Source organism: Gopherus evgoodei, chromosome 22 (genome assembly GCF_007399415.2).
Source record: "Gopherus evgoodei ecotype Sinaloan lineage chromosome 22, rGopEvg1_v1.p, whole genome shotgun sequence".
Taxonomy (NCBI): Eukaryota; Metazoa; Chordata; order Testudines; family Testudinidae; genus Gopherus; species Gopherus evgoodei.
The window spans coordinates 4,209,537-4,230,249 of NC_044343.1; the positions used below are offsets into that span (position 1 = coordinate 4,209,537).

General features: G+C 45.9%; 1 protein-coding gene across 1 annotated transcript in view; it reads right to left on the minus strand.

The window, feature by feature from the left end:
- Positions 1-1,513: 1,513 nt before the first annotated feature.
- Positions 1,514-20,713, minus strand: part of LOC115638754 (calcium/calmodulin-dependent protein kinase type IV-like) — a 46,006-nt gene continuing 26,806 nt past the window's right edge. The window contains exons 6-11 of the mRNA XM_030540716.1: positions 16,315-16,405; positions 14,865-14,939; positions 10,367-10,442; positions 7,832-7,958; positions 5,699-5,851; positions 1,514-4,189 (exon numbers count right to left, since the gene is read on the minus strand). Coding sequence (XP_030396576.1) covers positions 3,902-4,189; positions 5,699-5,851; positions 7,832-7,958; positions 10,367-10,442; positions 14,865-14,939; positions 16,315-16,405 — 810 coding nt within the window. The 3' untranslated portion in view covers positions 1,514-3,901. The remainder of the gene's footprint in view (positions 4,190-5,698; positions 5,852-7,831; positions 7,959-10,366; positions 10,443-14,864; positions 14,940-16,314; positions 16,406-20,713) is intronic.

Here is a 20,713-nt window from a genome sequence, read left to right on the forward strand (position 1 = left end):
CCCCTACGGGGGTGAGCGGGAGAACGGGGGTGATCGGGGGCCCCCTACGGGGGGTGAGCGGGAGAACGGGGGTGCTCGGGGGCCCCCTATGGGGGGGTGAGCGGGAGAACGGGGGTGCTCGGGGCCCCCCTATGGGGGGGTGAGCGGGAGAACGGGGGTGCTCGGGGGCCCCCTATGGGGGGGGAGCGGGAGAACGGGGGTGCTCGGGGCACCCCCCGGGGAGGCTGGAGTTGTCTGAGCCCATTCCACGGGCAGAGCTCAGGCGCTACCCACCGCCCCCCATGACCAACCCGCACGCGCAGCGCCCCCCGCGCCGTTACCACGGAGCTCTACGCACGCAGCCGGCCCGTCAGAAGCGCCCCAGCCCCGCCCCCTTCGCTCACCGCGCGTCAACAAGAGCAGGGCCCGGCCTCCGCCCCCTTCCGCCAGACCTAGCCTCGTTCTCGCTCCGCCCCAAGCGCGTCTGCGCGCGCGCGCGCCCGGCCCGGCCCCGCCCACTGGAGTCCCGCTCATGCGCGAGAGTTGTCACTCTCTCAACCTCGCGCACAAGGGCCTGCGGGCGGGGGAGCGCGGGCGGCCAATCAGAAGTGGGTGACAAGCGGCTACCAGGCTGCTGCTTTGGTGACATCATGAGTTGGCATAGCAACCGGAGGGCGTGATGTCCGCTTGTTGGGCGGGACCCAATGAAATATGCTCTGGGGAGCCTGGTAGCTGGTTGAAACTGGCACAATCTGGGTCCGTTTCATGCCTCCCCATGGACTAGACTCATGAAACCCACACAAGGCTTGTCCGTTTCATGCCTCCCCATGGACTAGACTCATGAAACCCACACAAGGCTTGTCCGTTTCATGCCTCCCCATGGACTAGACTCATGAAACCCACAAGTCTTGTCCGTTTCGTGCCTCCCCATGGACTAGACTGGTGAAACCCACACAAGGCTTGTCCGTTTCGTGCCTCCCCATGGACTAGACTGGTGAAACCCACACAAGGCTTGTCCGTTTCGTGCCTCCCCCCTCATGAAACTGACCAGATTGGGGTTGGAAGGGACCTCAGGAGGTATCTAGTCCAACCCCCTGCCCAAAGCAGGGTCATCCCCAGCTAAATCATCCCAGCCAGGGCTTTGTCAAGCCTGACCTTAAACCCCCTGAGGAAGGAGATTCCACCACCTCCCTAGGGAACCCATTCCAGTGCCCCAATGAAGCGGTTTCAGCCAGGCTTTTCCAGGGTCCCTGGCTGAGGAACAGCTCTGAGGGGGACTGCCCCCAGTGATCCTGGAAACCCTTAAAAACCTAGGTCCTAGATGTCCTATTCAGTTTCCTGAGGCCTGAAAGTCTGTTATGTGAAGATGGATTCAGGCAACCATGTGAAAATCAGATCAGCTGAGAATTATTTGTCCCTATCGGATGAGCAACACAATCCCCTAACCTTCCCCGACAGCTCAATAGTAAACACAAAGGATCTATCTGTTATAATGATTAATATTTATTGATACTTTTATAAATACCTATAACACTGAAAATGTTAACACAATTGAATTAGTAAATTATTATTAAAACACATAGCTACAGATCAAAGCTGTACTTTCTAGTTAGGTTTATTCCAGGGAGTACATTTTCTCTACCTTTAAGCTATCATTATTTACAGAATAATTCTTTTTTGAAATGACAGGTGGTTTTTTTGTTTGTTTTTTTGCGTAGTATTTTCCCTTGGTTCCTTCTGCCGTTGCAATGTCCTTTGTTATTCAGTGTTCTCAGCCTATCAATTTTTTTTTGTAGTTCATCCTGCAAAATAAAGAGTGTCCTCAACTGACATTAAAGTCAACCCAGTAGTTATTTAGCAATTCACTGGGTTGGACCCTAAGCTTTATGGGCTATGTTGGCATGATGGGCTTGAGCCTTCAGGGTGCACTAGTCTCTCTGGTCCTGATCTGTAAAACATTTGAGCTTGTGCTTAACTTTAAGCATTTGCGGCCCCACTGAAGTCCAATTAAGCAAAGCAATGTTTAAAGGTGAAGACCTGACCCCATTAAAATCAATGGCAAAACTCCCATTGACTTTGATGAGGAGATGGCTTAATCCTAAGAGTTTTGCAAGATCAGGGCCAGCATGTTCAGCACTCTGAAATCAAGCCCTACATGCATTAAAAAACAACAACCCTGTTTTCCTTTCAGATTCTGTCATTGATCTCATCTTAACAATATAATCTGCACTAATTTGACATCAGCTGTTTTCAAGATCCCATATTCTATTCTTCCCAGACAATTCTCAGCATCCAACTGATATCCTTCTAACGCATCTCCTCAGCTGCATGCTATCCCAACTAAGAAATAAATATTAATTATAGGAGCACTTCACTAGCCTAGAACTAGTACTTTTCCAATCAGGAAAACTCTAGTCATTAATCTCTCCTCACTACATTTTTTGTTTCACATCAAAACGCTCCATACACAAATAAAAAAAAAGTCCTTATAAACCCTTATGTATCATCTTTCCAATTTCTACTTGTGCTGTGAATAAATCTGAAAATCATTTGACTTTGTTTTATAGTTCTGACATGCTCTCTATCCCCTTTTAGATTTTGCATCAGCAACACTAAATGCTTAGGCTAAATGTAAATGTAAGTTTTATCTGTGAGCCCTTAGTTATTAGATTCCGAACTGTATATACAAAGTATCAAAAATGAACCTTATTTACACATTTCAATCTCTTTAGATTGAGATTGTCTGCCAGGAGCCCATTGTTGCACACATTGGGCCAGCTCCTTTACATTGGTGTAAATCAGTGTAGCTCCATTAACTTAAATGGAGCGGTGCCACTTTACAAGTTTTGAGATTGGATCTATAAGAAGGGATCTGACTGAATGACAACTCACAGTCCCAAACAGGTTATATATTTCTAAAATTGCTTTTCACTGAGTTGATGCCTCTGAATGGTTATCCAGCAGTATGGTGTATAATTGCGCTAAAAAAAGCTAATTGGGATTTTCCCCCAATACTCTATGAATTGATTTCAATAACCTTAAAAAAAAAAAAAGAAACAACATTATGCTGTACAAAGACATTGTCTCCAATGCAGGATACCCAGAAACAATAGCACTTCTTGCATGTTACAAACAAAGTCTTTAGGATGCTCAGTAGAAATATTTGCATTGTTCACCATTAGAATTAATTGTGTAAATTGTGGCTTAGAAAGCAAATGCAAAAGCCAATGGCCTCTGCTATTAAGAACCATGTGATCTGCATTGTTGTCCATAGCACATGACTGAACTTCTTAAAAGCAACTAAAACTGGAGTGTAATTGAAGCACAAATTAAACAGGGCAAGTACTATTCCTTTGTATGGCATTAAATGTCTAGGTCCAGATGTGTCTACCAACCCTATCTAAAAATATCGCACAGTTGGGCCTTGAAGATTTAACAACAATTATAATAGAGATAATGTAGATTCACTGTCTTCCCTCATTAAATATACCTAAGAGGATTATTTACATTAAATTACAAAACAAGCCATGAAGATAACATAGTTTCTTTTGTAGGGAAGGTAAAAATGCCTCTATCTGCTGTTTGCTTCTCTTTCATATGTCAGAGAAGGTGGCCATGAATAGATTGTTGAAAGTTTAACTTGCCAACTTTGACTTGCTAGTTTGGTCCATACAGACACCCACATACACAGCCACCAGTTACAGGAGAAAGGACATTAAATAAGGATGCATCACATGAGACCAAGTGCTCATCAAAGCATACCTACTACATGCTATGTATTATTCAGAGTCCCAGTTTCCAATCATTTCTCAGATGCTCCTCCCATTGCTCGGTCTTCTTCTGCCTACTCCTTTCCATACGGCTGTGGCCAAGAGTCATGGGATATTGTTTAGTTAAAGTTGTTAACAGCCGGAAGCCATATTTATAACTCACTTTCACAGCTGGCCCCATTAAACGCAACCTTGGGAGCTGCAGGGCAATCACTTTGGAAAGCTTCCAGGTTCTCTGCCTTTGCCAAGGGACCTGTTGCGCTGGATTCTGGCCGGCTGGCCATGGAAGAGCTATCAGGATTGTCTTGAAGAGAGGAGTTCTCAGCTGCCTGAGCCAGGCATGATTCTTTGGTACCTTCGTGAGTACGTCCATTTCTGGAGCTGTCATGATGCCCATGGTTACCTAGACGGCTAGAAGCGACTACAGCTTTCATTGCAGCCTATTTAAAAACAAACACGAAGAGTTAGTGAACAGCAGTGGTGCACGGATGCATTTCAGAGATTTGCTACTTGGATGTAAGTTCAGAAATACTCTGATGCTACATGACATGGCTGTCATGGTTCCCAGGCCTGTGTTAATAAAATAAAAAATCCTTGACAAAATAACCTTGGTTCTTCAGTAGGGCCAGTGGGATGAAGAGACACGGTCACATGGAAATATATATATGTGGTATACTTCTTGGTTCTAAGGAAGGATAACGAATAACTTAGATCAGAAACCAGTGTATTCTTACAAGAGATCAAGTCATGTTAGGTCAACCATAGGAATTTATTTTATTTTAATTGTATTAACATTTTCCAATCAAATGTATTTTATATTGTATTAAAGTGTATCCCTAGTCACTAACCCTGCAAAACTTAATGGGTATGTAAGTTCAAAGTCAGTTGGCCTACCAATCTGGGTAAAGTCACAAGCATGAATCTTTGCAGGATCGAGGCCCTAATGTGCATCTATAAGTACTAAAAATAAATACAATTAAAAGACTTCCAATCTTTTCATTAGTAAAACTGGGGGGTTAAAAAAAGTAATTTGTTCATTTAAGTTCCTAGAGTGAATTTAGTGTCAGAGAAAGGTTCTGGAGCAACAGCCCTGGGTAGACAGAGGACTTCAGTCTCTCTAGAACAGATTGAACATGGTCAGTATCAGTTTCCACAGGGTAAGTCCTGATTTGGAGACATACTCCGCCCCTCCAGAGGAAAGAGATCAGTTTCCATGGGCCATTCATTTCTTGGTATCTGGGCTAACAAGGGGGCCAATGGATGGCAACATCCATCCACTAGGATGGACTGAGACTTCTGGTTCGTTTCACACAGGCCACCAAAGAGACACCAGCTTGCAATGACTGTGAGATAAATTTGAAGTGATGCCATAGGCTATGTCTCCAGAGTAAAAAAAGGTGTGTTTTCACATTATGTTAGCAATTGCAATGTAAAATACCAGTGAAGACAGAGCACAGGCAGTTCTTACCTCAGCGTAGCTAGCAAAGACCAAACACTATACCCCTTGCTGGGGTTTATTTCAACTAGCCACTTCAAGGTAGAAACTACCCGTGCCTGGTCCCCACCAGAATTTTACACTGTGATAGCTAATGACGTAACAACAGTCCTATTTTTGGCAGTGGAAACAGTCTCAGACACAAAAAGCTTCATATCCTTTTCCCAGTTCCCTGAGCTATCCAGTCCCCCACCAAAACTGTGACATTTTAATTAATGTTTGTCTACATGTGGAGTTATTTTGGAATAGCTCTTGGGCTGCATATTCATACCCTATCATAATCCACATCAGCTTGAAAGTGTAGACAAATCTCAAGTGTTTCTTAACTAAAACCACTGCATTCTGAAGAGCTGACGATAGCAGATGTGGTTAGCAGTGACAATTTGTACAGACTATGTAAAAGGGAAATAAGAAATGTACCAGAATGATTAACATCAAGGCTCTATAACGTTACCTTCAGTTTCCGCCGGGCATTAAACTCTTGCAGTTTCTTTTGTGTGCTATCCATATGAGCAAATTTAGCTGCTTTGCCTGTGACCCAGGGGTGTTCCAGTGCTTGATGTACTGTTAGCCTCTTCTGTGGGTCCAAGACTATCAGTTTTTGAACCTGCAGCCAGATTTCAAACAAGTAAGTTTAAATATGTTTGTTCAAAAGGAATTGGAAATTATCATTAATGTCATCTGCAGTCCGGCGATGGGGAATGCAATTATAAGGGGATGCATCTTCATGCTGCACGGCACAGAATGATCACCAGCATGAGTCAAGCAGAATTTATCTCATTGTAGAGTATAGCAAAAGTAAACATATCAGAGGGACAGTTTTCCTATAAAGTACTGAACACAGTCAGAGGCCCCAGTTCATAAATCACATGCTCCGTGCTTTCCTGAATTGGGGCCAGACACAGGAAAGAAAATTCACATGGACCATTGGTCTGTTTTGGTTTGGCAAATCCTGCATTCCTGCATTTTTTACAAATGGATTGATTGTAAAGCATTTTAATATTATCCATTGACAGTGGATGATAATCATTGATAATGCTGATCTGAATAGTTTTAATTTATATTTTGTTGCTGGAAAGAGCGAGAGTTTTAACTTTACATTGATTCCTGTCATCTTTTTCTGTCATTTGATCAGGCTCATCCATTCTTGTCTTTTCTTTTGGCTATCCATTGTACTTTGTGAGATTGGAAAGACTGCTAAATGGAGTCACTTATGTACTTTTCAAGACATTAGTACTTCACTATTGGACTTCACTCTGCAAATCTGGTTTGTATGATTATTATTGAATAACAGCTATAACAAAACAGAGAGCTTTTTACCCAGAGATCTCAAATATTTAACAAAGCATTACCCCCCTCATTTTGGAGATGGGGCAAGGAGAGATGCGTGCAAGGTCTCACAACAAGGGCCTAGCAGAGCCGCAGCTAGGACTGGCTGAGGGTTAAGAGCCTTTTGTCCCAGAATCAGGCTACACAGAACTAAAACCAATGAGTTCAATATCTTGTAGGGAACCTTGGCCTGTATGGCAAAGACACTTAGACGGAGGGCAAAGCACAGCTATAGTGATTTTTTATTAAGATCAATAATAAAGCCAGAAAAGCTCCAAACCACAGAAAAGAGCTAGGAATAACACAGTGTTGGGGACTATCTGTGGTGTCATTCTTTGCATATGCTCTTAGACTTGCATACTTGCACCCTTCCCTGAGGACCTCACGGTAAGAGACAAAGGGCCAGCCAGGGCCGGCTTTAAGCCATTTCACCCGATTCCCCAGAATCGGGCCCTGCGGGTCATAAAGCTGGCCCTGGGGCCAGCCCTGTCTCTGGCACGCCGAACGAGTCCAATGGTCCAGGTCCCTCAATGCCTAACACTGATGGCAGATAACAATAGAGCGGAAGGGTCCAGCTCCCCTCCACATGTTGGTTTGCCCTATCATAGGGCCTGCGCACTATCCTGAAGGTTCATTTTAATGCTCCTGTCCAAATCTAACTTCCTCACCCTGGTAATACTGGGGTGCACTTATCCTATAGGTTAATGTATCGTATGCATACACAGTAAAGCCACTTAACTCATTATCATACATCTCACTTATTGCTCAAGCAAATTTGTGGTTAAACATCTGCCAACGACACTATCCTAAAACATCCAAGCCCAGTATCACTTCAGTGTTTGGGCACAGTTAGGTTCCAACTCCTGGTGTTGAGCAAGCTATTCCTAGTTCCCCAAAATCTAAGGGTGACTGTCAGGGTATTTATCTATGAGTCACAGGCCTGCTATACTGGATTATACTTAAGCTTGCTTAAGCTAATGTCTTCCAGGATACAGGTCTGTATGTTCATTGCATTACAGTTGAATATAATATAGACTAAACTAGCCCTATGGGCTAGAGTATGGAAATGTCACACACAAAAAATAAAATAAAATAAAATAAAAATCACACTCTGGAGCGAAAAGTTTCTGGCGTAGACCTGGCCTTACAAAGTTCTTCCCTGACAAGAAGCCAAGCTATCCCCTCATGTTACCTACAATACCGAGGTCCAATTTCTTCCACAGCATGGCATTTACATCTCTGGCCTTAGGTAACTTACCAAGTCCTTGGCATTGAGGGAGACTTCATCCCACCAAGGGGAAACAAACTCATAGTCACAGTTCAGTATCCTGCTGTACATGTACTGGTCCCCTCTTGGATCAAAAAATGGTTCAAACCCACAAAGCCTGAAAACACAGTGGGATAAAATTAAGAAAAGGGAAGATTTCTGCCAGTAAGAGTTGTGGAGCAGTGAAGAAAAATGGTGGAAGCCTAGATCCACAAGGGAATTCCACTGAATTCCGTGGAAATTAGGAACCCAAAATCCTTTCTGAATCTGGGCTGGAAGCACTATTACCTGGGACATTGACAACGACAGTGGACAAAACACAGGAGCACATCCGGTAGGGAAGACTCTTGCATTTGCCATGATGAATGGACTGGATTACTTTACAGGGCTTTTCCCCATCTGTAATTTCTATGAGTCATGCTATGCTTTCACATATGGCACAATGAAAGGAACCTATAAGAACAATCATGAGAGCTTCTGCCTCTTACTTAGCATCTGTTAGTTTTGCAAGCATGTAGAAATTCATGGCCAGTAATACCATGCACATTCCAAATAGGGCAAGAGAGAACGTCTGCGGCTTGCTCACAATATTTCAGTGATCATTTTGGAAAGAGGTGGATAAAATTTTGCAGCTCAGGGTTATACTAGTGGAAATTAGGACAATTCTACTCCAGTCAGTGGAGCTACTCTGGATTTACATCGTGGCAACAAACCTGAACTTGTCCAAGGAATATTTTAAACCTAAAAAATGGTCTCAATTCTCAGTTGTCCTGTACCTTATGCTGTTATATACATTAGGGCGTAGTGAGTGTAAAGTGGATGTAAAACATTACATTCCAAGCGCTTTCCAGTCGTACAGTAAGTGATCTGACCAAGGTCTTGTCTACATGCGGGAAACTGACCAACACAGCTATTCCAAATTCTTTTTTAAGTGGAGTAACTTTTTTTTCTGGAACAGAGTTTCCACATGGGTAGAAACTGCTGTATAGTTATTCCAAATAGTTATGATGATCAGCTTCTACATTGTCATGTGTGATTTGTTTTCTCTCTCATCCCTTACTTTGGAGTAACAGAATCCAGCCCACGGATTTTAGTGAGACTAGTAGCAAAGTAAAGTTCTACTCATTGTGAGTAAGTGTGGTAGCGTATAATTATCTAGGGTTCAGAGTTTTAAAAAGACTCGTATACTCGTAGAAAAAACGAATAAGCGAGAAATCCTCCTGGGGCATTAATAAGAAGTTAACTAACTAACTAAAGTTATTAGAAAGAAAGAAAGAAAGAAAGAAAGAAAGAAAGAAAGAAAGAAAGAAAGAAAGAAAGAAAGAAAGAAAGAAAGAAAGAAAGAAACGGTACTGAGCTAATAGCAGATGATAGCAGTAAGGACTGTTCAAACCTTCATCCATCCAGTGATGGAAGCTCATTTATCAGCTGACACTTACTGTCTGTGCTATGAAGTTCAGCCAGTCAGAAGATATCTGCTTTCTCCAGCCATGTTTACAACATGCCTGCAGGGCCCCATCAGTTCAAAGTTGGCCAGTAATTGACATTTTTTAAAAGAAGGGTTCCAGTAAGGGAATCTATGTTACTGGGTGTAGCCATCGCTAAGAAAATAAAGAGATCAGAGTCACTTGCAGCAGAATGAGGCTTGAGAAAGAAATTGGGTGTTTGAAGGCTTTCAGAAAATCAGCAAAGAATCCTGTGGCACCTTATAGACTAACAGACGTTTTGGAGCATGAGCTTTCGTGGGTGAACGCCCACTTCGTCGGATGCATGTAGAGACAACCCACGAAAGCTCATGCTCCAATACGTCTGTTAGTCTATAAGGTGCCACAGGATTCTTTGCTGCTTTTACAGATCCAGACTAACACGGCTACCCTCTGATACTTCAGAAAATCAGACATTCGTGATCAAAGACCTTGGTAACAGATCATGATATACCGTGAAACAGACAGCCATCTCTCAATAAGCCGTATACATTTCTCTCTCACTCTTCTTAGTAGGACTTATTTTTAGGACCTGAAAACAAAAGGCCAGATTGTGAGCCCATTTCTCAAACCAGTGAGAATGCTCTCACAAGTTAAGTCAAAGGTCCAGATATTCAAAAGTATTTAGGTGTCTAACTCCCAATGGAAGGGAAGAATCTAAGTACCTTTGAAGATCCTGGCCAGTGAGAGAACTTGTTAGAGTTAACGGCTCACTGCTGTGACTAAGGGGTTAAAATCGAGTCCAACGAGCATAAAGATTGTCCACTCCTCCTCACTTGGTAGGTGCTAAGGGCTTAGATTGCCAGCCCTGAGTCCATTTCTCTTTAATGGGAGTCCTCATTCTTGTAAGGGATGCATGGACTAGACGTGTCATTAACATGAGCTGCGTGGTAGGCCCTGGAGCAGATTGGTGAAAACACCAGACGTGTTTGCAGATGGAGTTAAGATGAGTCAGTGCTTCTCTGCTTAGGGACAGTGGTTGGAAAACGCAGCAAAGATGTGGGGGCGTGGGCTGCTGTCAGAGATTTTCAGCATTACTCACAGTATATACGTTATGACACCCACAGACCACATATCCACTTCGGGTCCATATGGACAGCCATGGAGAATTTCAGGCGCTGAAAGTATAATTCACAGTTAAAATATGCCAGCAGGAGGCATCTGTCAATAACCTGAGGATCAAATTCTGCTATCTAAATTATTTATATGGCTCCCATCACCACAGCACCTGAGTGCTTCACAGTTCCCCAGGTGAGTAGCGCAATGCTATTATCTCCATTTTACAGATAGGGAACTGAGGCACAAAGAGGCTAAGTGATTTGCCCAGGGCCACATACTGGAAGTCTGTGGCAGAGAAGGGAATTACACCCACATTTCCCCAGTCCCAGGCCAGAGCCCTAACCACTGCACTTCCCTCCCTTCTCAGATACATTGGTGTAAATCCAGAGCAAGGCCATAGAGCACTAGGGTTACTACAGAGACAAACAGCCGTGTGTTAATGTCTCTCCCAGAAATGGGTCCGTCTGCTGCACTTAATCGGTGTTTTATCAGCTGCTAAATATTGCAGATGAAAATTCCAAAACAATGTCATGTTTACATCGTGCCTTTACCAGCTCAAAGGAGTGACTGTGTACTGAAATCTCACTTCTTGAGCTAACTTCCTGTTTCAAGCCACTTCCGTTAAAGGGACCACAGCAAGTAATTTAGGCCCAAAACTCAGGTTTTAAGGATCTTTTATAACCCTAATATGAAGAGAATTGGTTTCAAGGAATTAAAAAATAAGTGTCAGTGAAAAACATGATTTGCTGCTGGGATTTAAACATTCCCTTGCAGAGGTTAGAACACAGATAAGACAGTATCTTTCTAGACAATGTACAGGAAGAACCAAAAATGAAGCATATTAAAAATTGGTTATACAGAAAAGCAGAATCATCTAGATCTTGTGGACCAAGATTAGGGTGACCAGACAGCAAGTGTGAAGAATCGGGACAGTGGGTGGGGGGGTAATAGGAGCACGTATAAGGAAAAGTCCCAAAAATGGGAACTGTCCCTATAAAATCAGGACATCTGGTCACCTTAAACAAGATCAGTAAGAAGCAAGGAGGAAATAAGTGGCTTGAAAAACAATATTTTAAATAAAGCCTAAAATAAATTTAGACTTCTGCAGAACATTATCAGCTGAAGATTTCAAGGCAGTTAACAACCATATTAGAGATATGGGAAACTGAGGCACAGAAAGATGAATTGACTTGAACAAGTCTGTGACAGCTTAGGGAGGAGACTCCAGATCTACTGAATCTCAGCCCTGTGCTTTACGCACAAGAGAACCCGCCATGAAAATGAGACTGTAAAATATTTTCCCGGTCCTTAGAGTTCAAGATAGCAGTAGTGGCACATGTAAGAATTTAGTCTGAGATTATCAAAGCTGAAGTTCCCGTTAATTTTAGTGGCAAATGGGCATCCCAATCTTTTGGGCAGCTTTGAAAATCTGAGCCTAAATATAAATAAATTATATGGATTTTTAAAATAATAGTATCTCTTTCAGATGCAGTCTACGGCTTACCTTTCACAAGTGCCTGGTGATTTTGAGTGCCCAGTTTGAGACACCTTAAAAGGGCTGCTCTACAGAAGTTGGGAGCTAGGCACTTTCTGAAAATCAGACTCTTAAGGCATCTCAAGCTGGGCATCCAAAAAGGGAGGCAACACAGATCACTAGCGGCTTGTGAAAATTTGCCCTGAGAGCCTTTGCAGACCCAGGATGGGATTTTCAAAAGAGCCAAAAGGAATTAGGTGCCTAATTTCCATTTGACAGCAATGAGACTTGTGCTCCTAAACCCCTGAAGTGCTTTTCCTGGGTGACAGGACCGTTCTCTTTAACACGACTGAATGGCAATTCTTAGGACATGTCTTCACTGCCGAGTTAACCTGGGTGATCAGCATCTGGGTTTGAGAAGTTGGGCTAGTCTACCCAGATATGAGTGTCCCCAAAACACAGCCCCAGCCACATTACTCCATCCTCACTGTCCCTGATCTCACCTGTGTGTGACTGGAGGCTAAGGGCAGCTCCAGGCACCAGCGCTCCAAGCATGTGCCTAGGGTGGCAAGACGCGGGGGGCGCTCTGCCGGTCGCCGCAAGGGTGGCAGACAGGCTCCCTTTGACGGCTTGCCTGCTGAGGGTCCACAGGTCCCGCGGCTTCAGTGGACCTCCCACAGGCATGCCTGCAAGGCCGGCTTTAGGCCTATTCCACCAAGTCCCCTGAATCAGGCCCCACGCCTAAGAGGGCCCTGCACCCAGTGAGAATCCCTTCCCTGGCTAGAGGCGCCTTCCCTGGCAGCACTTTGGGTCTTCAGCGGCACTTCAGCGGCGGATCCTTCGCTCTCTCAGGGTCTTCGATGGCACTCCAGCGGCGGGTGCTCCGCTTACTCTGGGTCTTTGGCAACACTTCGGCAGGGGGTCCTCCAGTGCCACTGAAGCCTTGGAGTGAGTGAAGGACCCACCACCGAAATGCTGCCAAAGACTCAGAACACCCCCTGGTGAATACAAGCCCCATGTCTTTTTTACATGTGTTTCTTTCATTAAGTCATCCTTGCCGGGGCCCCGTCGAAACTGTTTGAATTGGGCCCCGCACTTCCTACCAATAGGAACTCTAACCGAAGCTTCAATGCCCTACCCATAGAAACCCTAAACCAAGGGCGGGGCACCCTACCCATAGGAATCCTGACCCTAGCTCCAAGTGCCCTACAGATAGGAATCCTAGCCCTAGGGCAGGGCGCCCTACCCATAGGAACCCTAACCCTATCTCCAAGTGTCCTACCCTTAGAAACCCTAACCCTAGGGCGGGATGCCCTACCCATAGGAACCCTAAACCTAATTCCAAGTGTCCTATTCTTAGGAACCCTAACCCTAGCTCCAAGTGTCCTACTCATAGGAACCCTAATCCTAGCTCAAAGTGCCCTACCCATAGGAACCCTCACCCTAGCTCAAAGTGTCCTACCCATAGGAACCCTAATCCTAGCTCCAAGTGTCCTACCCTTAGGAACCCTCACCCTAGGGTGGGAGGCCCTACCCATAGGAACCCTAACCATAGCTCCACGTTCCCTACCCTTAGAAACCCTAACCCTAGCTCCAAGTGCCCTACCCATAGGAACCCTAACCCTAACTCCATGTGCCCTACCCATAGTAAACCCTAACCCTAGGGTGGGAAGCTGTACCCATAAGAACTCTACCCATAGCCCCAAGGGCCGTACCCATAGGAACCATAACCGTAGTTCCAAGTGCCCTACCCATAGAAAGTATAACCCTAGCTCCAAGTGTCCTACGCATAGGAACCTTAACCCTAGCTCCATGTGCCCTATCCATAGGAACCCTAAACCTAGCTTGAAGTGTCCTACCCTTAGGGACCCTAACCCTAGGGCGGGATACCCTACCCATAGGAACCCCAACCCTAGCTCCAAGTGCCCTACCCACGGAAACACTAACCGTAGCTTCAAGTGCCCTATGCATAGGAACCCTAAGCCTAGCCCCAAGTGCCCTACTCTTAGGAGCCCTAACTCTATCTCGAAGTGCCTTACCCATAGGAACCCTAACCCTAGCTCCAAGTGCCCAACCCTTAGGAAACCTAGCCCTATGGCGAGATGCCTTACCTATAAGAACCCAAATCCGAGCTCCAAGTGCCCTACCCTTAGGAACTCTAACCCTAGCTACAAGTGCTCAACTCTTAGGAACCCTATTCCTAGGGTGGGGCACCCTACCCATAGGAACCCTAAACCTAGCTCCAAGTGCCCTACCCGTAGGAACCGTAAACCCAGGGCTGGAAGCCCTACCCATAGGTAACCTAATCCTAGATCCAAGTGCTCTACCCTTAGGAACTCTAACCCTAGGGGGGGATGCCCTACCCATAAGAACCATAACCCTATCTCCAAGTGCCCTACCCTTAGGAACTCTAACCCTAGCTCCAAGTGCCGAACCCTTAGGAACTCTATCCCTTGGGTGGGGCACAATAGCCATAGGAACCCTAACCTTAGCTCCAAGTGCCCTACCCTTAGGAACCCTAACCCTAGCTCAACATGCTGTACCCATAGGAACCCTAACCCTAGCTCCAAGTGCCCTACCCTTAGGAACCCTAAACCCAGGGCTGGAAGCTCTACCCATAGGAAACCTCAACCTAGCTCCAAGTGCCCTACCCATAGGATCCTTAACCCTACCTCCAAGTGCCCTACCCTTAGGAACACTAAACCCAGGGCGGGAAGCCCTACCCATAGGATCCCTAACTCTAGCTCCAAGTGCCCTACCCATAGGAACCCTAATCCTAGTTCCATGTGCCCTACTGTTAGGAACCCTAAACCCACAGCAGGAAGCCCTACCGATAGGACCCCTAACCCTAGCTCCAAGAGCCCTACCCATAGGAATCCAATCCCTAGGGCAGGAAGTCCTACCTTTAGGGGTTTCTGTCTATCAGAATGTGCAAAGATACATTCCCTCTCCGCTCCCACCTCCACAAGGTCCCCACCATATGATTCCTTCACACTGAGCCACTTACCGCAATATCCTGGAGTACCACAAACAGTCTTCATGGTGTCCTGCTCATCCACTATCTTGGACAATCCAAAATCACCTGCAAGGGACCAGATGGGCAAAAAAGGACTGTTACGCTGACAGGTGCCCAGTGGCTGCCATCGGGGTCAAGTCTTTGATCCTAAACAATCACAGCCCTTGTTAAAGCCAACTGGGTGTGCCGAGCAGCCTTCTTTCAGTGGAAGGAGCAATTCAGCCCCTTTATGTAGCAAAACAACTGCAGACAATGGAGGCTACCACGGGAGGCACTAAACTGCCCAGCCACTCCTCAGCAGAGCTAACCCAGATGAGCTAACAGGAGTTGCCCTGGTTGCCCAGGCTACCACACTGGTTTTGCAACCTGTGTGTACGAGGGCTCATCCATATTTGAAAGTTGGTTTGGGGAATGTTTATCCGCATGAAGTGATCCAGAACAATGGTTGCGCAAGCAGCACATCCACCACGCCTTCTTATCCTAGGTTAAGCTACTTCCCTTTGAGATCAGCATGTCCACACAGTGGTGGGCTGTTTTGAAATCAGCACTCAGCAGCCTGGGCAGATATCCCAGGCGTCTCAACTGGGCTTGGTGCATTCTCGGATTTTTCCTCATGGCATGTTGCGGGATAGCTACCAGAACGCACTGGAATTCTGAGACTTGGGGTCAAACTGAAGAATTCCCATTAATTTCTCTCATTGCATCCCTGCCTTCATTTGGCTTTAATAAGCCAGGATTTAAATGGGGGAGGTGACATCCAGTCACACAGGTAAGCAGTTTCTATTGTGATCAGGAGACAGGTCTGTCTGTGCATTTTTTTTGTAAATAAGATTACAGCCAAGAATAGACTCGACTCGTAGTGTCGATCTGTTCTGCTCCTGTAAACAACCCAGCAAGAACCCAAATATTGGCTAATCGCTCACGCCAAAGGGGCAACGGTACTGTGGCATGCTCCACAGCCAGCATGGGGATTTCAGCTGATAGGCTTCTTTGAATGTCCTAGCCTCAGTTTAAGGGAGTTTCGAATTCACTGGGATGTGAGTGCCTAATTCCCATAGGCTCCTTGGAAAATCCCAGACTGAATTATTACTATCCAAGCCATGAAAAGGGGGAAGTAACTTCCACCCTCCCTAGAGTAAAGGAGAAAGCTGGGAAAGAACTGAGTCACAATTCAGGGTGAAATCCCGCCCCATTGAGGCTAGTGGGAGTTTCACTATGGACGTCAATGGGGTCATTCTACCCTTTTTCTCTCATCTGATCCTGGGACAATGCAGTTCCACACCACCCCCTTACTTAGAGCAAACTGAAGGAGTATAGTCTATTCTAGCCCACTGAAATCAAGAACCAAATTCCCACTCCCTGTCGGACTGGGCCCTAGCCATGGACAGTAGCTGCCTTGGCACCGGAAACCCAAACTCTGCTGCTTGCCCCCCAGACATACCGATTTTGAGAGGAGCATCTGGGGAAAGGTCTGCATACAGGAGATTCTCTGGTTTCAGATCACGGTGGACGACTCCATTTTCATGCAAATACTGGAGAGACAGAGAATGTGAAGCAGGGGAGAAAAAGCCAACTCCAGTTCAGACAAAATGCAGGGATGATATAAAACAGCAGCATTCAGAGTATTAATTATGTTGAGCCAAACCCTGGAGAATTCGCTCAGGGCCCAATTCTGATACCGTTATTCACATCGAGTTGCAACTTTCTCTACAAGTGACGTCTCATTCCACTGACATCCATGGCACCAGGAATAAGGTATCGTTCAGTGTCAATAAGGGTATCTGGTCCTTGGTTTTTGGCCAGTGTAATTACACTGCTACTGGTATTCGCCATTTATAAGCTAATTACTTACAAATCACCATTCACACTTTATAGCGTGACCGGGAAGCATTGCTGAATGACTGGTAACATCAAACGGCATGAACTCAAGTTGAATGGCGAGCTCAGTTTTCCAATCCACTCAAACGGTTGCCCAGCTCCCTCTAAGATGGCGTGGTTATCCATTCCGAATGCTCATCAACTTCTGGCACAAATCCTCTATGACTTTGACTCAAAGAAAGGAGGATGGAAAAGACCCAGTGGAAAACCTCAGCTCCGATGGCTGGATGACATCAACAGACACTTGTCCCCAGAACACGCCAGACTTGGTTTAGGATAGAATGTCATGGAGGCGCCTAACCGGTTCAGAAGCCTCAACGCTGTATCAAAAGCGTGAGAGTTAGCTAACTGTACTGTGATTGCCCCAAGTGATGGACCCTGGTTCTTTATAGACACATGTCAAAAGAGAGTAGCCAGATCTCCAGCTGGCGTAAGCTGGTGTAGCTCCACTGAAGTCAGTGGAGTTATGCCGGTTTACACCAGTGCGGGATCCGTCCCAATGTGAATTTGCAGCCTGATTCAGACACAGCTCATCGGTTCATATACAAGCGGTCGCAGAGAACGTCTTCATTGAGGAGATCAACCTACGAAGACTTTGCAAAGGAAGAAGATTTGTGTCTCGAAGAATCACAAAATAGCCACGTAGATTTCCTTACCACACTGCTTAGTTTGTATTAAACAGAGTATGAGATTCCATTGACAGAACTATCCAAATCACATAGGGCCTTACTCCCTTACATGGGGCTGGCAGTGTAAAGGGGCCTCGGTGTGGACGAAAATCAGGCTCCAGTCTTTGTTCAGTTCTAGACAGAGTTCTCAGCAGACAAAGACAGCTGAAGATTAGAACTCTCTTGCAACAATGAATCATGCTTTGTCTGCACCCAAGCACTCCTAGCCAACAGAAACACATGGGCCACCTGGTGTTAATCCATATGCCACAGACACAGAGATAAGTCACCCTGTAGTTGCTGAAGTAGATATTGTGCCTGGCACTTATCTAACAGTTATAAGTGACTGGACGGACCTGTGGGAGGGTCTTTGAGAACTAGCGGGTGGCTTGCAGGAAAGGAGATGTACACAAGTGGGAAAAGGAGCCAAAGGGAGCAAGGAGAAGAGAGGATATGGAGGAACGAGAGGGGCCTAAGATGAGAACAGAGGAGGCAAAACGCAAACCACATTATCAATGAGTAGATGGTAGGATCCAGTAACTGGGAACCTGACCCAAATACCAAGAGACCCAACTTCCACCCCCTGCTCTTCCATCGACCTAGCATGTGACTATGGGCAAGTTGTTTCCCTTCCTTCCCCTTGGTCTCTCTTCCTGTTTGGAATGTAAGCTCTGCCGCCCGCTACGGGCAGCACCTAGCACACAACCAAGCACCCGATGCTTCTATAGTATGAATAACGGCACCTTGGCTGTGTCCAGAACTACATGGATGCGGAGAGAAAAATATTCCCTTTGGCCCATATTGATCAGCGGCTATATTATATTGTACTGATCAGCTATAGGAATCTAACGCTCCTCCACCAAGCACAGTTAGCTTACAGAAACCACCGCTCCCCTACAGTAACCTGCTCCCCCCTTAACGCTGACCTGCTAATCAGCTTTCTTTATTAAAGGGCAGGGATGAGCACATCTGGGGAGCTGCAGCATGTTGCCTGGTTTGTTGTGTGATGCAGAGCACCTAGAGATCCCCAAATCCCAATTATTTCCTTAAAACCCCCTTTGCTGGACACCTTACTCCTGGGTACATTGTTGCTCTCTCCCTGCCTACGTGGACGGAGGTGCAATTTCCACACAGGAGATTTTCTGTTACGAGCTTCCATTTTTTACCCTCTGTTGCCATAGAGACTCTCTTCAGCTAACCTTTCCTGTAGAGAAACAGTGACCTTCCTGATACAAATCCGAGGTATTTTCTCTCTGTCTCTTTGATCCTCTCCAGAGCACAGATCTGAAGAGGCAGCTCCTCCGAACAATGCATCGCGGGTTCCTTTGTGAGTTGCGGGGATTTTTCAGTTGCACAAAAACACAGTTTGGCAGATTTTGCGGCTGTTGTAAACTTGTTTGTGAAGACTGACAGTGCTTGCTAGAAACACGCCCCGTGATGACAGGCTTCCCCCAAAGCCTAAGTCCCCACTCATTGATCTAATAACCAGCCCCTGGGGCAGTATGAGCATATCTAGGGCCACCCCACCCTCCCAAAACCATTTTGATGGGTTCCCCCTTTGCCCCAGTGGTCAGCACAGAAACAGTCCCATTAAAGGGACTCTGTAAAGATGGCACCTTGGCCCTGCACATGTTTGTTTTAGTCCTGGATCCGAGCCATCCAATTCAGTAGCTGCCTCTAGCAGTGTCCATTCACTGCAGGTGGGCTTGAGCCTACAACGCCTCTAGTTCACTGTGCAATAATTCACATGGAGGAGGGACTGGGGTAGAGGATCCCATATCCAGTAGCGGACGGTGGGAGCACGAGCTCTGATCTCACTTCCCTTGTGCATCAACAGCCCAGAGGCCAGCTAAATTCCCATTCCGGAACGTTTATCATTGACGATGGCAGGAGACAACGCCTGAGGCCAAGGGCACGCAGCTTTATTTTTAGAGGCCAGGTTAGGCTCGCAGTGCTGGCAGTCGGAAAGATCTTGCTTTGATGTACAAGCTTCCCTGCTAGGGAAGTCGCGGAGGCAGGATAAGGAAAGGAGCCCCTCTGTTTTATATGCAGGGGTCCTAGCTGGGCTGTGTTCCAAGTACATGACATTTCCCTCCACTACAATGGGGAGGCATCCAGATTTCTCTTTCCTCCACAAACACAGGGTACAGGCCTCCCTTGTAATTATGCTTGGACCTGCAGCACTGCTGCTGTGCTCTTCATTTTGCCAAGGTGCCATCGTTACAGGGTCTCTTTAATGGGACTGTTTCTGTGCTGACCACTGGGGCAAAGGGGGAACCCATCAAAATGGTTTTGGGAGGATGGGGTGGCCCTAGATATGCTCAAGACGGGGAGGGGCCACCGGTTAACAGAACAAAAGCCAAGCTGCAGCTGTTCTCTCGGGTACTCAGAGACCAATTCATTTCTTATGCCATTTGGCAGCAGGTTTATGAGACCGGCGTCTTAAGCAAAATGCCTTAAATATCCATAATATTTCATTTCCATTATCTTAGCGCCTATAGGGCCCCATTGTGCTGTACAGACACAGAATGAGAGACAGTCCCTGCTTGAAAGAGTTTAACCAAAATAGACCAGGCAAAGGGTGGGAGAACTGAAGTATCATGATCTCCAGTTTACAGCTAAAGGAACCAAGGCACAGCTAAGTGACTTGGCCAAGGTGACACAGGGAAACTGTGGCAGAGCCAAGAATTGAACGTAAACTTCTGAGTCCTACCATGACACTTTAACCACAAAGCCCCCCCATCCTCTCTGAACACCCATGATCCAGTATAAAACAGGTGCCCCCCTGTATCCTGTCCTCTTTTTAGGGACCCACGTACAGAGAAAGAGAGAAAGATAAACAGAATCAGAAAAACAAGATATAATATTTTGCTCTTGGATCTCAGAGCCTCATTAATGAAGCCTCACAGGGGTAGGTGAGTTATTAGCCCGTTGGTAAACTGAGGTACAGAGGTGCCCAAAGTCTCAAAGTGCTAGAGACAGGTTTAGAACTCAAAAGTTCTGGTGGCTTCTCTCTTGATCTAGCCAGCAGACCATTGGTTCTTAATCTTTGCCATACTGAGGAACCCTCTTCCTATTAAGCTGGGACCTCCCTCCCACCTATTATTCTTGGGGCCAGATGGTCATTAGAACTGGGAGACATTTTTTTGGCTGAAACTTTTTTTTTGGCCAAAAAAATGCAACTTCAGGTCAAGCAAAACCTGGTGTGAATTCATGTCAGATCTCCCGGAATTATTTCAGTCGGGGGGAAAAAATGAAACATTTCCATTCAAAACCACTTTGCGGTGTGCATTT